The sequence below is a fragment of the Mixophyes fleayi genome, chromosome 11 (genome assembly GCF_038048845.1).
Source record: "Mixophyes fleayi isolate aMixFle1 chromosome 11, aMixFle1.hap1, whole genome shotgun sequence".
NCBI classification, from domain to species: Eukaryota; Metazoa; Chordata; class Amphibia; order Anura; family Limnodynastidae; genus Mixophyes; species Mixophyes fleayi.
In genome coordinates this window covers 62376252-62396790 of record NC_134412.1, presented here as the reverse complement: position 1 = coordinate 62396790, position 20539 = coordinate 62376252, and the positions used below count along the sequence as shown (strand labels likewise).

The window sequence follows — 20539 nt, the reverse complement described above, 5'->3', positions numbered from 1 at the left end:
CTGTAATAATGTATTTTATGTCCAGTAGACATCAAGATCATTCTAATTAATGTATTTCATGGGGAAAAAAATATAGAAATAAACTTTTTAAAAAAAACTTTTTTGTCATTAACAGGTGACATTAATTAATAATTTGTTTCTGTGTGTTTTTTTGCGAATGCATAATCCACATAGGCATTGACCGTATCCTGCAGTGTCATACGTAGTAGAGCAGAGTAGACCTACACCCTAACACATCAGCGCACATATCTTCAGATCTTTTCCTTGTTGAATTCAGGAGTCCGCACAGCCGATTTATGTACCATTTAAAACAAACATACGTTGTGCTCAGAAAGCGTGCCATGATGAATCAGGTCCTTAGAGAAGAAATACTTTAATGTATTAGTTAGAGCCAGACAGGCTAGGATTTATTTTATTGTGTTATTTTGTTTTCCATCTTTAATAAAACTAGTTTATGCTAGTTGTGCCAGAACATTGGACCTCTGTGACTTTTTCTGGCTGCTGTATGGAAAGTCCCCTATACCCCCAGGAGACTGCGTCTGTACCTGGATCTCGTGACAGTGTGTATTATTAATTTGCATGTGTCTTGGAATATGTGCAGCACAAAATCCAGTGTATAGAAGCAGCCACAGTGTAAGTTGTGTCAGAAGCAAAGATGTGCCAGTCATCATCATCAACTGACTGGCGTATTATTTACATTTAAATAAATAAGTAAATAAATAAAGAAATAAAAAATGGGTCACCAACGAAATGAATAGCTAGCACCAGTGCTAAAACCTGGGTCTGGTTACCACTAAAAGAGGTAGACAACAAACGTGGCCTTGCTAAAGAGTTAACCGGTACCAGGCTAGGATAGGGTGAACAGGTCCGTTACAGCAGGGCGTGGTCCCCTTATCATAGGGCTGGTTCAGTCCTGTGATGAAATGAAACATGTAGTTCCACAACAGCTTAAACAAAAAAAAATAAAGAGAAGCACACAGAGATTAAATACATTTCATTGAAATACGCACAACTCAGAATCCTCCTTTCGTCACTTTAATAGTAAAAAGAATCTTCATCATCAGCACATTCTAAGTGTAAAAAATAAAAAAACTTATTAAATGACTATAAGTGACCCTTACAAGCCGCACTGCAGAATTACACTGTTTTCAAATGACTCAGAGGGTCAATTCTCGCTCAGCCAATCACAAGCTGTTTCCCAAACTAGAAATAGGTGATTGGCTGTGCAGGTATTTACCATTCTTGTCAATTGAAAACAATGGACTGGAACTGGTTTTCACTATGAAAGGGGGACACCAAAACTGTGGGGTTCCCTGTTATACTGAGAAAGGTCAAACCTAGTGCTGGTTACCATTTTAGCAGGGGGACCCCGTACTCATTGTCCCCCTGTTTTAGTGATAACTAGCCCCAGGCTATAGTGCTCAAGCTGGCTATTCATTTGGGATGGAATACATATTTGTAACATATAACATGTATTACTAAATTAATTTATAAGTGTAAATATAAAGGGAATACCCCATTTTATTAAGTGCAGAGCTGTCAGATGATACACCCCAGTCTACTTAATGGTAGATAAATTGCAAATATAGTTTAAATTTCCATTTTGTGGTTCTGTATTGCTGATATTTATTACAAACTAAGTGCTATAAAATAGCAATGTGGCATTAAATTACTAGAAGAGAGCTACAACCCGAAAGGGATATATATATATATATACAGACTGAATCTTCAGAGATACCATAAGGCAGTCACCAATGCATCTCTCTCAGATGAAATACTCCAGCCCACTTATATAATGTAAGCCCACAGAAGGGGAAAGGACCAGAGTTTGGATATTCAGGACTTGCGAAAGGAATAAGCTGCTCTTTGTCTGTGAGAAGCTGGGATCACATTATCAGCTGTCACATCTGAGATTTTACTCATCTCTTGTCATGTTACAGAACAGTAGCTGAAATGATCCTCCAGTCTGTTAATCCAATGTCCACAACGCTGGGAAATAGAACAGAGAGATAATCAGCACCTCTTCTTGCTGATCCACTGGGCTGCAATGTGAAAAGAGAATGTGTCATTGCTCATATCTTCCATCTATTTACTGAATGGAAGCAGGCAAGCGTGGTGTGATAATTAAACATCTGACAGCTCTTTTTCCAGAAAGTTCAATGTTGGGGTCCCAGGGAGGAGCCCAAGAACAACCACCTTGTATATAAGACCATTTGGTTCGTTGGGTAACTCAAACATTGAGCAGTTCTCCCTGACAGCTACCACAAGAAGACTGAGGAAGATGGATGTGACTATCCAACATCCCTGGTTCCGCCGCCAATTTTACTCATTCTTTGGACCAAATAGGCTCTGTGAACAGAGTTTTGGGGAGCACATCCAAGAGGCTGATCTGTTTCCAACTGTGCTGTCCCCATTCTACTTCAAATACCCCTTCCTCAGGCTCCCATCCTGGATAGAAAGTGGCTTGTCGGAGGTAACTGGGCAGTTGTTTGTCTACTTTTCTGTATTAGATTGTCCTCTACCGTACATGTGACTTTAATAGAAATGTTAGGAATAGTGTTGTGATGGATGCGAGCGCTGTTAGCTCTAAGCCTTGTGATAGTGTTAGAAACTGATATTGCTAAAAAATAGTCCACTGTGCAGGATTCCTCTGAACAGCAGATTTTCACTGCAGAGTTTAAGTGAGGAGTTAATAGATTATGTTTTTCTTTCCAGAGTGGAGAGCTTAGAAAACTGTGAGTGTTGATGACATCTTAAACTGTCAATTCTGAGTATCTCCCAGTATAATGACATCTCATTTACTAATTATTTGGATTGAATACTAGATCGCATATAAACAGACAGTGAGTATGTTGTACAGGGTAAATAGTTTGCATATGCAATAATTACATTCTTTTCTCTACATAGACATAAGCAGAAGCTTAATAGAAACAGTCCATTCACCATTTAACAGTAGTTTATTAATATAGCTTAAGGCTGTGGGTATCATTATATTATTAAGTTCATAAAATCAGTTCATGCTTCTATACTCAACATATTTCTGTCTATCTGCTGACATTTGATTGCATCCTATCTCGGCAAAGTTTAGACTTATAAGCATTATATGCCTAGTTGGTAATAATGTATAATCCACACTTGCCAAATTCAGTAAACATGGTATAATGTGGTGCTCTAACACTAAGGGCTAGATTTACTAAGCTGCGGGTTTGAAAAAGTGGGGATGTTGCCTATAGCAACCAATCAGATTCTAGCTGTTATTTTGTAGAATTTACTAAATAAATGAAAGCTAGAATCTGATTGGTTGCTATAGGCAACATCCCCACTTTTTCAAACCCGCAGCTTAGTAAATCTAGCCCCAAGGGGTATGTTTACTAAGCGCCAGTTTGCCTTCATTTTTTAAAAAGTCAAGTTTATTAAAGGCAAAGTCCATCAGGTCTTAAAATTGCCGTTTTAAGAAACTGACAGCAAACCTCTGAGAATCGTTTAGTAAATATACCCCTAAGAGAGTATTCTGTATAACCTCTATGGATACACCAGATAAGTACCAAATTGCCTCTAGAAAATCATTTAAATATTGGTAACTATTTTATATATCTTACAATAGGACCTCTAAAGTGTACATAGCAAATATCTATATTCTGTAATGGACTGTAGACTATTTATCCATAAATATGTATTTAAGGAACTGTTATGTTTCATGTCTTTATAGAGTTTTACGGTGGCTTTACTTTTATCATTAGAGTTATTTTTACTGAATGAAATGTTTTATGGCATTAAAGCTACTAACTACTTTCCCTGGCATAACTGAAAATAAGCATATAACATTTCCCCTCCGGATGGATTGGGATGTTTTTCCAGTTTTGTTTTGGTCCTGGCGTGGGCAAAGTGGGGTGTTGTGTAGTCCAATGGCAATAAATCAGATGTCACCTAGAAAATCCCTTGTTAATATGTGTGTATCCCATTACAGCACATTGCCCAACACATATAACCTTACACTCAACACTCCCTAAAATGTTGTTAGGAATGACTTTCATTATCACTGACGAAGCAAGGAAACATCACGCACTGTACAGTAATGTTATGCGATATGTAATTATGCAATAATCTGCAGTTTTAGATATATTTATTTACACTTTAAAATCTTCACATCGGAAAGTCTGGGCTCTTCATGCGAGTTCTGCCGTTCATCAATATACACAGACAAATTATTAGTGTAAAAGACATTTTATATAAATGATACTGTGCGTCAGCCAACTTATTCTATTGATATTTTGATATTTTCGCTATGCTGTAGTTGTGTATCAGATTTTTCTAAAAACATATCTAATAATATACCATATCCGCATATCATATAAGAATAAGCAATGAGCCTATTAAAATACATTTTTGGAGAAAATGAAATGTAATGTCTAAAATAATTTATTATAGACAGTAATACATGTATACATGTAACAAAAACACTTTTGGCAAGAACCTTACTGAAAGCTAGGATTTATTTAGCAATACTTATGTTTCAAAACAGAGCCTTGTATCTGGGTAATGTTATTAATATGTTACTGGGTCTTCCAACTGGCAGCCCACAAGGTGGGCACACTCCCAAGGCTTTCCGTGTCCATGGGAGTATACAGAAATTTTACCTCACATATAGTGTGACAGAGCAGTATATAGAGATTTTACCTCACATATAGTGTGACAGAGCAGTATATATGGCTTAGCAAGACATCACTAAACAGAATATGGTAACACTGGTGCGAGAACTGAGACCACATCAAGAATACATTTATGTCACATGGAAACGTTAACAATATAATGTAATATCTCAGTTAAAGCTGTGTATTTGTTAATACCATTTGGAAGTACCGGGCATAGTTTTTACATCCTCATAGTTAAAAAGCTGCATATGTACTCTATTACACTCAGATGAATATACTGGAAACCAAACCAGTGTTCAGCAAACAGGTATTTTAGTTATCAGATCAGATATCTCATCATGTAAACTGTAATAGATATTGTTATGTAAGCAACAGGTCCTGTACATTTATTGCATAATAATAAAAATCCTTGTTTGCTCTTCATGTAATCAGTACCATACAAAGCCAGCAATTCAATGAGTCATCACATTGCTGATATGCAAATAATAACACACTGGGGGTTTCATAACGCCTTTCTAAAACAATGTAAGGCTTATCCTAAAGACAATTGACAAAAAGAAAATAGCAAGCGAGTGCAATTAGTACACATCTGAGGGTATCTTATATACATGCCCAAAGTCTAGGGACATTCCCACTTTTTATAGTTTGTTTAATTACAGAAAACAACATTTTCTTGTTACGTATGTTGGATCAATTCTCCCTTGTGTTCTTATTTGGTTTTGCATGATGTAAAAGTTGAAGAGGAGAATTATAAATAGCATATTTAAAGACAATGAAAGTGTATCCAGGATATTTCCAGCCAATGTGTAATGTATATATATATATATATATATATATATATATATATATATATATATATATATATTCATAAAAGCCATAGAAAGCACCCCCAATATTTGTTCTGCTCCAGCTACTAACTATATCTATACTTGGTATTGATGACATAAAGGTGGCTCTTCAGTGTCCTGTTCACATTTGCTGATAGAACTATACTTGGGCTAGGTACAATATTATACTAAATATCATTGACTGGTCTGTAGGTGTAACTTCTGCGTTCCATATACAATTTCATGATGCCACATAAAACACAAACATAGATTGTTTGAATGATGAACAGAATTAATTTCCTGTTGCGCTCTAATCAGAGTCATCAAACTCTCAATACAAACGTGATTTCACCCATAAATTATTGGAGATACACTGTGAAAAATTCACCTAGCCTCATGTAGCTTAATAGAACATAATTTGTGTTATAAGCATATTCTCTTATATTCTCATTATATACAGCTAGAGTATGCACAGAATGAAAAGAAAATATTTCCCCGGACATATCCCCACTCCATTTTTTCCCATCAGCATAGAAAAATAAACTCAGCGAGTTTTGCCTTTAATAAAATTGCCATTTTAAATATGGCCATCGCAATGGCCGAATATTGGCGATTTGACGGATCCGCTGCTTAATATAATTACCCCCAGGAATGCCTGGCCTTTTGTAGAGTAATATTTGTTGTTTCCTGTTGGTAGCAGGCAGACTGTGCAACAAATTAGAATCTTTGATTGAAAATGATGCATTTACTTAAAGACATTCACACAAACTATTTAGGGTTGGAGTCCAGAGTGTAGAGAGGTGTCAGTGACAAGGAATATAAGCGTTACACCCAAATGACACAGGATTGCACAGAGTTCCACGCGTTCTGTATTCTATAAGTACCAGTACTAGACGTTCAGGATACCAGAATTACCAGGAGTACAGAATGCCAAGGAGTTCAGGATTCTAGAAGTACTGAAGAGCAGAACATAGAAAGGAGCTTAAGAATACACCTGATATAGTTAGATTAAAGCCCCTGCCCTGAGTAGAGCCACAATAAACAGTAATAGTAAATAGTCCAAACAGGCACCAACAGATCGAGACTCACTACTATGCACCCTTCAGTCTGCCTCATCCGCCCTTTACCACTTCAAACTCAATTTTGTTTTAAATTCTCTGCAGGAATTAGTTCTGTGCCACAGGAAGCTTAGTGATTAGGTCCCAAGCGAGAGACAGAGGGGGAACTAAATTGTGCCCAAAGTCCCATTGGAGTCTTGTATGCTGTGCGCCTGTGCGCACTTCTGGGTATTATGGTATAAGATTGATGATTTCTGCTCACAAGGAAAATCATCTATGTACTGTACAATTCACTCAAGGCTCCGACGGGACTATGCGCACATTTGAAGTTCCCCCAGATGTGTTTAGTAATGCTAATGTGAGTTGTAATTTATACTAAAGGTGTTTCTGGGGTTACAACAAAAAATTAAATAGGCACATTTCTTGGGCAAATATTAGCTTTATTACACATGATATTTAAATATAGAATTATCATTTAACCTAGCTGGGATAATTATAGGTAGGTTAAACATTTTCAGCACAGTTTCAGGCTGTTCACCCTCAGCACTTTCAATGCATCCATAGTAGATATAGGAAAAGAAGAGGAGCTGCCCATAGCAACCAATCAAATTCTTGCTATCATGTATCGTTAGATTGTACATTCTAGAAAATGATGGAAACTTTTTCTCTTTTAGAAGGTTTGATAAATATACCCCTTCGGCTGTTTATATAAAACATTTTATGTACCTCACTGAAAGAAAATACATCAAGTCGACGTCATTGTCCATTTAGGGCCTGAGTCATTAAGAAAGGTAAGGCAAAAAATGAGTAAATGTTCTCCGGGACAAACCATGTTACAATGCAAGGGGTGCAAATTAGTTTATTATTTTGCACATAAGTTAAACACTGGCTGATTTTTCATGAACCACACACATATTTGATAGCTTTATTTTTACACTGAAATATAAAGTTGATCTAGGACATGCCATATCCCAACTATAAATCAGTCCCCACATTTTAAATTTATCTCCCCCTCCAATGCAACATGGTTTTGCCCAGGTGCAGAGTTATTCCTTTTTTATGCTTTGCTCTCCTTAATGACTCAGGCCCTTAGTGTTCATTATGAATGCTGTGTACCCTTCACTATAATAATGAATGATCATTATTCTTCATTATGTGAATGCTGCTGTTATCATTAGGCTGAATATAACATGGATGGTTGATAGCGAGATGGATATGCAGATTTACAGTGCTTGTGATCTGATTCACATGTCAAGGTCTAAATCGGGGTACACACTACAGGTTTTAATCCAATTATCATGCCAACTATATGATAAACAACCATTTGGTAAGATATCACATTAGTGTGTACGCTCCCACGATCATGTTTTATCATACCAAAAGCACATTGTACTGTTTGATTTCATAAACTTCCTAAAAATCGCCATCAATGATGGAACGATGTCTAGCAAATGTGGAAGTGTGGACAAGCAGTGTAGGGAGATCTCTATAGAGTGTGCAGAGCCACGATCTTTTCAGCAGATGGTTATGACAGATGAAGAGCACAGATCTGAAGGTATATTGTGTCGGTGTGTACACATGAATCTACCCGCTCATCCGGACTTTCAGTCGTTGGTGAAATCGTTACAGAAATTGCATCTGCAGTAATTTTCTGTAGAGTGTACCCAGCTCAAAGCCGCAAACGTGGCATGTCCACAGTCACAGTGAGATTACATTGGGATTTGAACTTCTGCATATTTCATCAAACTTGTTTCATTCTTTTCCCACAGATGAGACTAGAGAAGGACAAGTTTTCCATTAACCTTGATGTGAAACATTTCTCCCCTGAAGAACTGAAAGTGAAAGTGTTGGGAGATTGCGTTGAAATCCATGGAAAACATGAAGAGCGTCAGGTAAGTCACCAAACTCTAAACTTTATTTTAGACAGCTCAAAATGTATGGTCCAAATTTGCTATATGTGTTTTCTTTGGTGTAAAAAGTGTACCTTATACCACGAGACACTGAACATTATTGACTCATCATTCTATCAATTTTATTGCATATGTTCATATATCATATATATCACAAGAGCCAACCAATCAAAGTTGGAGATCTTAAAGTGAATGATTCATCTCCCATTCTGTGATTTTAACTTAAAAGTGCTTTACAAGTTATAATTTACAGGATGTTTATGTATGAATGCACAGCATATATTAACTGAACGATATCATCATCATCTATTTATATAGCGCCACTAATCCGTTGTACAGAGAACTCACTCACATCAGTCCCTGCCCCATTGGAGCTTACAGTCTAAATTCCATAACATTCACACACAGACTAGGAGCAATTTTGATAGCAGCCAATTAACCTACTAGTATGTTTTTGGCGTGTGGGAGGAAACCAGAGCACTCGGAGGAAACCCACGGAAACACGTGGAGAATATACAAACTCCACACAGATAAGGCCATGGTCGGGAATTGGACTCATGACCCCAGTGCTGTGAGGCAGAAGTGCTAACTACTAAGCCAACGATATGAAGGAGCTCTTAGATATCTCTAATAAATTAGTCTATAAATTGTTGCTACCATGAAGCATTTGTTTTATTCCCAGGATGAACATGGCTATGTATCCAGGGACTTCCAGAGAAGATATAAAATCCCAGTGGATGTTGATCCCCTCTCCATCACCTCATCCTTGTCCCCAGATGGAGTCCTGACGGTGACCGCACCAAGGAAACTGGCTGATGTTCCTGAACGCTCCATTCCCATCACTCGTGAAGAGAAGGCGGCAATTGGAGCTGCCCCTAAGAAGTAGAGTCTCTCAGCCTTTTTAGCCAGAGAATATACCTTTCCACCCTGCCAGAGAGTGTGCGCGCGTACTACACTGCTACATGTATTTATTTGTGCTGTCCTGTGACCAAATCAAATTACTAATGCAAATAAAAGCAAGGAGAAGCATCTGCAAGTCTTTTAGTGATAATTCCCCTGTGTCCTATGATACATGAGAGACGAAACAGTCAACAAGTCAAAGGGTTCCGCTTTTCCTGCACTATGATTGTTCCATTCAACTACAACTCACCGTTGGTTCTCTTGAGTTACTATTTAGTATAACAAATATTTCTCTTTCTTAGTGCCAAGCTAATTCACACAGGATATATAATGGCTACTGAAATCTACCTCAAAAACATTTTAATATTCAATATTTTGCGAACAAATACATTTTCCAAAATCAGAAATATTCATCATATTCATCATATTATTGCTCTCTGTTGTTTTTTTTTATTATTATGGTTCATAATTCCACTTTTCCAATCCATTAAATGAATCTGCTGCCTGAGAGGGCAACATGGCAAGTAGCATTGAGAAACAATATGTTATATTGTCTAGCAAAGGCACATTGGAAAGTCTTATTCATAGTGCATCACTTGAAACTACAGCTGTAAATATAAAACAAATAATGATTTATAGCAATTTATTTTTGAATGAACTTACTGTCAATGATGTTAGACATGAACATCATCCATAGTAATGCTGTTCACAGCCTAGGATATAGTCATTCATTACAATAACGAAATGAACAAATGAGTGAGCACATTGGTTAGACAAATAGATGGCCAATTTTTGCTGATCCATTTCAGGAACTGGGATAAGCAGGATCACAATGCAAGAATGTCCACTTCTACTTGAGTCAGATCATGGCCCCATACAAATCATGATGCTATCAGATTTACCTGTGTTCAACAATGGTCTTGAAGCCCACCCGAAGTACACTGACTGATCAGTTTGGTCACATTACAAACTTGATTAACTAAAATGGCTCGGTTGTTGGCCAGCTTCAGACATAAAACAAACATGTCCATCCAAGTTAATAGAGAAATATCCAGCATTACTGTTGCTAGACAGGTCTGTTTTATGGAGAAATTATGTCATTCGTTGAGCTGCTATCTCATTCGTTACTGCTCTCAGCAGAGCCGTAACTTAAAATTTCAGCATCTGGGACGAGAAGCAAAACTGCCACCCCCCTAAACCTAAACATTTCAACCAAATGAACCTAAAATATTCATAAACTGCGCCCCTCTTCAGCATTGCGACCTGGGCAGTCGCCCCTCTCACACAACCCTAGTTACGGGTATGGCTCTCAGAACCAGATTAAGTAACGTCAAAACGTAATACATAATGAATTTCACATTGAATAACAATTAGCATAAATATCACGATAATCAGTCCTTCCTAAGGACAGGTAAAGAAAACAACTGATATAAAATACATTCCAGAAATACATTGCCAATTATAAGCATATCATGTATGATGTGGATAAAATCTCTTGACTATTTTATAGTTTTTCATCATACTTAAGAAGCTCATTAATTTTTGCAATGCCAAAATTCAATATCTCTGTCTCCCTGAAAATATTTACCAATGCATACTTCACAGACAATAGCTGATCTAATCGAGCTTGCCTACATTAAAAAAAAAAAATCTGAATTTAATACTGGAAATTAATATTATTTGAAACAATTATGAAAAGGAAAATCACACACAAAATAAAATGTACAAATTTAAATGTAGAACAAAATCCAGAATAAATTCTGACAATAATAAAAATAATAACATAATGATTTCAAACACACTTAAAGTACAGTACAGTGCAACATCATCCTATTGCTTATGGCAATTTTTATGTGCAGAATATCTGTTTTTTATGTATTTAAAAATACATATATTTACCTAATAATATATACCTAACACACTACCTTCTTGTAACAATATTAAAACATATTATCTTTCAGAATCTTGCATGAGGCAACATTATTTGTGAGTGCATATATGTAAAGAGATCAAAGAGAGAGAGAGACATTAGAAAACAGTTATATATAAAAAAAACAAATACATTTTAACCCATTAAATATAATATTTTCCTTGGTTCGGAAGGAGCAATCTATATTTTAACAAACATGTTAGTTTAAAATTTAATTCATGTGGCTTATAGTCTATATCAACACAATGATATAATTCCTAACGGATTGTTGTTGAATGGAACATGAGTAGGGAAAGCTGATGCTGAAGCTTGATTTTGTGTGAAAGAATACAGTAATAAATATTTTTTTACTGTTTGGACAATGTTACATTCTGTAGATAATTATGGAGGACTCTATGGTATGATATCGTTATCGTACCGTACAGATAAAAATTGCTTTGAACTATGGACAACTATGAACACGATCTTGACATTTTACATATCAGTTGATTGGGGTTCTGTTTTCAAACATAATTTAAGCATCCACATTTTTACTGTAATCCAACATACACATTAATATAGAAAACATGTTTACAGAGCAGGATTGAACATATTGTCCATGCATTTGGGAGAGTGATTTATTTTTACCTTACTAATACTTCATACATTACAGTTGGAAATAGCTGCAGCCCAAAAGTGGTTGTATTTTATGTTCTACCATTTTTAGTCCACCATTGGTAGAAAGACAGATGACATCAGATCCGCTACTGACAAGCACTGTCCTCTGTGTTCATGAGAGATTCAGGGCTAGATTTACTAAATGGCGGGTTTGAAGAAGTGGAGGTGTTGCCTATAGCAATCAATCAGATTCTAGCTTTCATTTTGTAGAATGCACTAAATAAATGATAGCTAGAATATGATTGGTTGCTATAGGCAACATCTCCACTTTTTCAAACCCGCCGTTTAGTAAATATACCCCTCAGTCTCTACATGAAGGAACATCCCTATTCCAACTACAATCAAGCAGCACAATGTTAATCAGAAACGTAAAGACTACTGAGAAACACAAATGCACATAAAAATTTCAAACGTTTACATCGATATTATCGTCTCGGTTGCCAATTGTCAGGCAATATATAATTAAACAGCAATAGCTCATCTACTGCATAGTCATATAATATATTTTCTTATCTATGTAATACTAATGTATATTAATTTCTTTGCATATGAAAATTATTTGCAGGGTGGAAATAACAAGTAAAATTGTAATAAAAACACTGACCTATTCACATTCCTAAGCTGGTACTGTTAACTAATAAAATGAAAGCTTGCTTTAAACAGACATACTTTTAAATAAATAAATATAAATAATATTGTATATGTTTTGTACTTATTGGATGAGAGTGGAGAGTATTACTGTCTTAAGAACCTAAAACAGTTGTAAATAAGCTGAATAAAAAAGCTGCAGTATTTTAGTGATTTGCAAGCGCTGCTGGGTCTTAAAATCACATTACATTGTGTTCCGTTTATTCAAAATACATATTTATACCTAACATAATGGCACAATATGATCAGGGTGTTTGAGGAGGAAGCCTTGTGCCCAGGGCTATAAAGTGTGCACTGGGCACAAGTAAACTTACTGGTGTGGAAATAAAGTGAGCTAGGCAGAGGGGCTTTGGCTTATGTTCCTTAGAGAGTTTTTGCTGGTTATTGAAAAATACTCCTACTCAGAATAGGCTCTGGAGCCTATTAGGAACATTTTAAAGAATATAAATAGCAAGTAACCCAGTGACCCAGCCCAAGACAGCCCACTACGGTACTGGCTCGAGGGGCAGATGCCCACTTGTCCCTCAACCCTGCCAGCCCCTGGATGTTCTAGTTAAAATTTGAGTGAACACTAACGCAGAGTGGATATTATAGAATAATGAGTATTTTGGTGGATGGTGAAAAGTTTATGTGTACTGGAGGCAGGGCCCAATTAAAGGAATGGAGGCCCCGGGGCTAATGGGGTCCCCATTCCCCCATGAGGCCCCTCCAGTGAGACGCCAACCCCCCCACTCATGAGCCGCCCGCCACCCCCCACCCCAAGCGCTTACCTATTTCTGTTGTTCTGTCACTGTAGTCCTTCCGTGGCGTGCTGTAAACGCCTTACTGAGGAGATCTTGTGAGAGTGAGACTCACGAGATCTCCTCAGTAGGAAGATTACTGGGGGCCGCAGAAAGACTACAGTGACAGTGCTCAGCAGCATTGAGCGGCCGGGAGCGCCCCCGCATCAAAGATAAACGCTAGTCATCATCATGAACAATGACGACAGCAATAGCTATAATGTGTTCAAAATAACAAAAAGTAAAAAAAATAAATAAGTTCCTAACTTTAGGTTAGGGTCCATCTAATTGTTGATAAAAATATGAATAAAGTGATTAATTCAAGTAAACACACATGCTGATAATAATGACAGCATCAGCCCAAATCTTCACACAAAGGACTTGGGCGTTGCATTAGATCCCATAAGATGGAAATCTGGGGATGCAGCTAAATCGCCTTGTTAGGATATTGGGGTTGTCTTTTTAGGCTAGGCCAAACACCCTTAAACTGATTGTTTAGCTCAATATCGCAGTAGTGTGTACACTTGCATGATGACCGATAGTCGTTCCAAAGCACCAATTTTCGTTTAATTTGGTTGATCGGTAAATCTAATAATCTCGTTCCAACCGCCTTCCGATACTGCAGTGTGTATGTACTCACAATCTCCATAGTTTTCAGAGTCATGGGGTATATTTACTAAACAGTGGGTTTGAAAAAGTGGAGATGTTGATTATAGCAACCAATCAGATTCTAGCTATTATTTATTTAGTACATTCTAAAAAATGACAGCTAGAATCTGATTGGTTGCTATAGGCAACATCTCCACTTTTTCAAACCCGCAGTTTAGTAAATATGTCCCATGATCTTTTCAGCCAATGCCAGCAATGAACATGTCCTGGTGACTAAATGTAAAGAGTGCTGTAGATGGAATAAATCGTCTATTTGTTCTGAGACTGAATATCTTGCTCCAGGGTCACAGAAGCTAACGAAATTTATTATGACATAAGGATAGCTATTACAAGGCTGTTAATCAGTGTGACAGGAATGAATGAATGAATAATGTGCTGTCATACTCTAAACAACTAGAGGACCAAATGAGGAGCACAGATCTGACGTGTTGTTATAGCTATCCACATGTCATAACGAATTTCATTAGCTTCTGTGACTCTGAAACAAAATATTCAGTCTCAGAATGAACAAATTACCACCAGATTAGCTTAGTTACTGACCATTTCTGCAGTCAGGGCTACTGGTTAAATTAATAATCTAGCCTCCACTAAACAGACAAATACTAAAGTGCGATGAAAACCGTGTTTTCATACCAAAAAAAATCATTTCAGGATTTCATCTATAACATAAGTTATTCAAAGGGGACTGACAAGGTATCTAACTAAAGCATTAGAGAACCCAAAGCAAATACACAGACGAGGGCAGAACTACCCATCGGGAGGAACTGCACTGGCACTAGAGGGAAACAAAAATACCCTCTGGGGAAATTATCTGGATGCTGAAATGTGAGTATGTTATAGATATACCTATAAACAACTTATTAGTCATATGTATGGCTTTGTTTCCCATTGAGAGAAAGAAAATGGATCAAAATCTACATCACTAACAATTTAAAATAAGAAAACAGTGGTTGTATATCAGTCTCTGGGATGCCCTCTGTATTGTATATTAGTCTCTGGGATGCTCTCTGTTTTGTATATCAGTCTCTGAGATGCTTTATGTATAATATGTATACCAGTATCCTTTAGTATATCATTGTCTGGGATGCTCTCTGTGCTGTATATCAGTCTCTGGGATGCTCCCTCCCTGTGTGCCCGTTGCCTAGCGTCAGGTGACCGATACAGACACTGATATACAACACAAAGAGCATCCCAGAGAGTGATATTGTCAGGCACCGTCTCCGCTGTTACTCCACGAAGCGGGGACGGTTGCCTGACAATAGTGTTCTCTGGGATGCTCTCTGTGTTGTATATCAGTGTCTGTGATGCTCTCTGTCAGGGGCAGATTGGGAACGTAAATGTGGCCCTGGAATTTTTTTTAAAAGTGGCCTCATGTAACCAGGACCAAATCAACTTGTAGGTGAGGCCAACAGAAAAGTAGGCAGGGCTAACACACCATTAGCCCTAGCCACATTGGTGGCAATTGAGGCCAATGCAACAGTAGGTAGAGTCACAGCAACAGTAAGTGGCTCTGACACACAGGTAGGCAAAGCATTGCACTGGTAGGCAGCGCAAACACAAGTAGGCAGCACACGCATTGATTTGCGAGTGGTGCAGCAGGGGGTTCAGCAGCATGGAAGTCTGGGAAGTCCTTGATAAATCATTCTAACTAGGGTCTGATCCATAGTCAATCTCCCAGTGGTGATACATGTGCCAAAAACTTTAAGGTATCCCAACAATGCTGGTGGGTGTGTCCCTATCCCCAAGAAGAGGTTCCACCGTCCCAATGCTCTTTGTGGGCCTAATTCATTAAGGACCATAAATGCTGATGCGTGCCGTATTTTAGGTTAAATTGCTAAGTGCATGCCCAGAAACACATTATATACTAGAGTGTTTGCAATTAATCTGTGACCCCTGTATTGATGTCCCCCCATATTGTGCAACCACTGCATTCATTCTCTCCTACAATGGCTGCCTACCTTTTATGATGGCTGCCTCACCTTCTGCAATAATGTAACCTGCTTTGGGTCTTAAAGCACTATATAAATAAAGATTCTCCTTCTTCTTCTGGTTCTTCTTCTTATTATATCATGGCTCTGTATTGATTTACCTTAATATCATTGGCATCCTTTATGAATGCGACCCATATCATGTATTTCCTGTATTAATGAGCCCCCATACCATGGCTTTAGCCCCCACTTGTATATACTCCCCCATATCTTGCCCCCTGTACGGTACCTATGCCGCTGACAGTAGTGTCACATCCATCAGCATGGAAATTTCCTGCAGAGGAAGGATGGCTGATATCACTATTAGACCTGCAAGATAGGAATTATCACCTCTCACGAGACTAAGAGCTCCACAGCCCATGATATGCAATGAGAAACAGCGGAACAGCAAATCAGAATGCAGCTGTCTCATACTGCCTGTCTTAGAATGCTCTCTGTTAGCATGGGCAAACACAAGATTCCTAGAGAAGGGTTTCAAGATGCTGGATTTCTGGACTAAGCCACAATAGGCCAGCCACTGACACTATTTTGAAGTAAAGATATTTTACTGTAACTTGCAAGTAAAGTAGAGTCTCAAAAAGTGCTGCTTATTCACATAATGTAAGATGCAATAAGAAAAAGTTAAACTAGCAGTATATTTAATTTGTTTTAAAAAAACAATCTACATTATGATGCTCTACACATTCAAACACATACTAACCTCAAGGCTGTTGGTTGCTTGTTGTCCAGCACAGCTGTTGGTCTGCAGCTCTGCAATAATCTCTAAACTAGCACACCTGATCTGTCACCTCCAATAGAAGCACTTTTCTTCATTGATGGTCTCTACTCCAGCCCCCCTCCCCCAGCCAAAAAACATTACTATCCTTTCCCAGCTCTCCCTCTTTTCCCCCCTATTGTTCTCTTTGTCTTCTTCTCCCAGCTAATTCTCCCTTTTCTTCTTTAATCCCTAAGAAAGTGACAAGTGCAGAACAGGCCAATCACAGCGGCTCCAGGACAGGAAACCAATCATTAGTTCCTGCATATATGTACCGGCCAATAAGATCAAGTTCACAATGTAGACTGATCTCATTGGCCGCTACAGATCTGCAAGCTCCAAATGATTGGTCCCATCTCGTGGCAAACTCTAACTGTGGCTGCTGTGATTTGCCTACACAGCTGCAGTTAGTGTGTGAATGCTTGGCCGGGTCCGCCCCTGATGAGTCCAGGCTGTTCCCCGCTGGGTGTAAAATAAATTATGCAATTTGCAAAAAAAAAGAAAAAAAGAAATGCATTAGACAAGATCCGAACGGCCTTATCAGATCATTGGCCTACAGGGACAATTCCCAGTAAGGTCTACGGTCAATCCGCCCCTTCTCTCTGTATTGCATATCAGTCTCTGGCATGCTCTCTGTTGTTAAGAGACGTGGCGGTGTCCATAGCCGCCGCGGCCCGCTCTCCTCTGTGCCTGGCATCCCAGCCATCTCATTGGCGACCGGGAAGACACTTCCGGTATCTGGCCGACCGTTGCCAAGGCAATGGCCAGACGCTGTAAAATGCTGCGTCCCGGCGGGGAGATTAGCCGGGCATGTGCTTATTAGGGAGGAATTTATTATCAGCCTCCTGTGGCCGATTAGTTTAGGCTGGTTGCTTGGTTCTCATTGGCTGCTCTGTGTATTTAAGGCGTGTATTTAAAGCGTTTCCAGTCTTGTGCTGTGCTGACCTGCTGTTGGATTCCTGTCTGCCTGATCTACTGTTGTGACCCTTGTCTACACCTTGGACCTTGCCTGTTTGCCTGTTTCCCTGACCTTTTGGCTTGTATTCTGGACTTTGCTGTTTGTCACTGTGACCCTGACCTCCGCTTGGATATCGATTTGCCTGTTTGCTTCGGACCCCTGACCTCAGCATGCCACTGACCAAATCTTCTGGAATTCCTCTTGCCTCTTTGGATTCTGCAGCCTGATTTCAAATGACTTTCTCCTCAATACCGTGAATTCTGGGATGTATTCTCTAGAAAAGCAGCTGACACTCTGCCTCCACATCGGGATTTCGATTGTGCCATTGAATTAATTTCAGGTGCTAAATTACGAAAAGGAAGACTGTATTCACTCTCTGTAACTGAAACCAAGGCCATACAAAGGTACGTTGAGGAAAATTCACAAAAAGGGTTTATTAGGCCTTCAAAATCTTCGGTGGGTGCTGGCTGTTTCTTTGTCTCCAAGAAGGATGGTAGACTACATCCTAGTATTGATTTGAGAGGCCTTAACAAAATTACTATTAAAAACACCTACCCACTTCCTCTCATTTTGGTCATGTTTGATCAACTTAGAGGTACTACCATCTTCACCAAAATTGACCTTCGCGGGGCATACAATCTCATCCACATCAGGGAAGGAGATGAGTGGAAAACCGCTTTCAATACCCATAACGGCCAATACGAGCATTTAGTTATGCTGTTCGGTCTTTGCACCAGCTGTCTTCCAAGATCTCATTTATAAAGTTCTCCGGGAGTTCTTCCATCAGTTCGTGGTTGTGTACTTGGATAACATATTAATATACTCCCACTCTTTGTCTCAGCACCGGCTCCATGTTGAGCAAGTTCTCCATAAATTACAGGGCCCATCCTCTTTTTGCCGAGCTTGAAAAATGTGAGTTTGAAGTTCAGAGTGTATCATTCCTAGGATATATAATATCTTCTACTGATTTCTCTATGGACCCAAGAAAAGTTCAAGCTATTCTGGATTGTGTGCAGCCCGTTAATCTGAAAGCTGTACAAAGGTTTCTGGGTTTCGCCAATTATTACCGAAGATTTATTCAAGGTTTTTCCGATTTGGTGGCTCCCATTGTTGCCTTTACCAGAAAGGGGGCAGATCCTGGTAATTGGTCATCCGAAGATATCAATTCCTTTGAGGCTCTAAAAAAAACCTTATCTCCGCTCCTGTTTGAGACATCCTAATCCTGAGTTGCCTTCCAGTATCTTTAAAACCATGGAAAATCTCTCACTTTCTGTTGGTGGCCCATCGTGGCGTCAGATGGTCAAGACTTTGTTATGTCCTGTGAAATTTGTGCTAAAAACAAAACCTCTAGGAACCACCCTTCTGGTCAGCTTATGTCTTTATCTGTTCCTACAAAACCTTGGACACATTTGTCTATGAATTTTATTGTGGAGCTCCCTCCTTCAGCAGGCTACAATACTATCTGGGTAGTGGTTGATCGCTTCAGTAAAATGCCCCACTTCATACCTTTAACTAGACTTCCTAGTGCACAGACCTTAGCATCATTTTTTGTCCAGCACATTTTTCGGCTCCATGGCCTACATTTATATATTGTTTCTGAGCGCGGCTCTCACTTTATTGCCCAATTCTGGAAGTCTTTTTGTGTACTCCTTGAAACAAACATCAGCCTTTCTTCAGCATACCATCCTCAAACCAATGGACAAACTGAAAGGGTTAATCAATCCCTGGTGCAATTTCTACGCTTATACACTTCTGAATTCCACAACGATTGGTCAGCCCTGTTACCATGGGCAGAGTTCGCATACAACAACTCTTGCCATTCCTCCACGTGTATCTCTCCGTTCTATTGCAATCTTGGTTACCATCCTAGATCTAACTCATTGGTTTCACTTAACCCTTCTGGTCTCCCTGGCATACACTCCACGGCTTCTAGTCTTAAGAATATCTGGAAGAAAGTTCACTCCACCTTAAAGCGAGCCTCGTCTCAGTCCAAAATATTTGTGGCTCAACACCGTAGAAGCTTCTCTTTCAAAGTGGATCAGAAGGTTTGGCCCTCCACCCGCAATATCAGGCTCAGACAGGGGCGGGCTGGGAGAGTGATGGCCGGGGGTCACACAGGCGGCCGCATCATATTACAGGGGATGCGGCCGCGTCATTGATGACGCGGCTGCATCCCCTGTCATGTGATGCGGCCGCCTGTGCGCTGACCCGGCCGCTCCTTTGCAGTGACAGTTGCACATGCAGCAGCAGCACTGTTGCTTAACACCCCGCCCCCCCACAACCAAAAAACCCCCCAAAAAACAACAAAAACACATATATATCTAATACTGGGCTTGTAAGCTATGACATTGTTTTGCTTATATCACAGAATGTCATTGTTTCCAGATGTCCTGAATTTAACCTTGTGTTTTTGTTACCACTCCCTGATGAAGATGAATCCAATGTGTTGTTTTATGATGATGGGTCTTATCTCAAAATATGACAGGGAACTTGGTTTCAGGCTTCATAATATACATTATGTTTACATGAGATCATTGAAAGTTATTGTTTGCCTCCAGTCTAACCAGCAGTTTCCATTCAATGTGGATCTACACCCATTTTACTATTATGTAATTGCTGTACCTTGGTCTGTTGTACATTGGTCTTAGGACTATTACACAGGAATTCATTCAATGGGGGGAATTCAATTCTACGGTTCTACGGTACCTGAACATTGCGGATTTCTCCTCGAACCCCTATAGGGGGGGGGGGGGGATTCTCAATGTGACACCGTCGCGGAATGCCTTCGCGACCATTCCTGAGGCACTCT

General features: G+C 39.0%; 1 protein-coding gene across 1 annotated transcript; it reads left to right on the top strand.

Annotated features, from left to right (window-relative positions):
- Window positions 1–2106: 2106 nt before the first annotated feature.
- CRYAB (crystallin alpha B) lies at window positions 2107–9478 on the top strand. The gene is made up of 3 exons (XM_075190952.1): window positions 2107–2473; window positions 8307–8429; window positions 9130–9478. The coding sequence occupies exons 1-3, from the start codon at window positions 2282–2284 to the stop codon at window positions 9331–9333; spliced, it is 519 nt and encodes a 172-aa protein (XP_075047053.1). The 5' UTR covers window positions 2107–2281; the 3' UTR covers window positions 9334–9478.
- Window positions 9479–20539: the final 11061 nt, after the last annotated feature.

Coding starts and splice junctions, on each gene's coding strand:
- CRYAB (XM_075190952.1), top strand. CDS start 2,282: ATGGATGTGACTATCCAACATCCCTGGTTCCGCCGCCAATTTTACTCA. Junction 2,474..8,306: donor TAGAAAGTGGCTTGTCGGAG/GTAACTGGGCAG, acceptor CTTTTCCCACAG/ATGAGACTAGAGAAGGACAA. Junction 8,430..9,129: donor GAAAACATGAAGAGCGTCAG/GTAAGTCACCAA, acceptor TTTTATTCCCAG/GATGAACATGGCTATGTATC.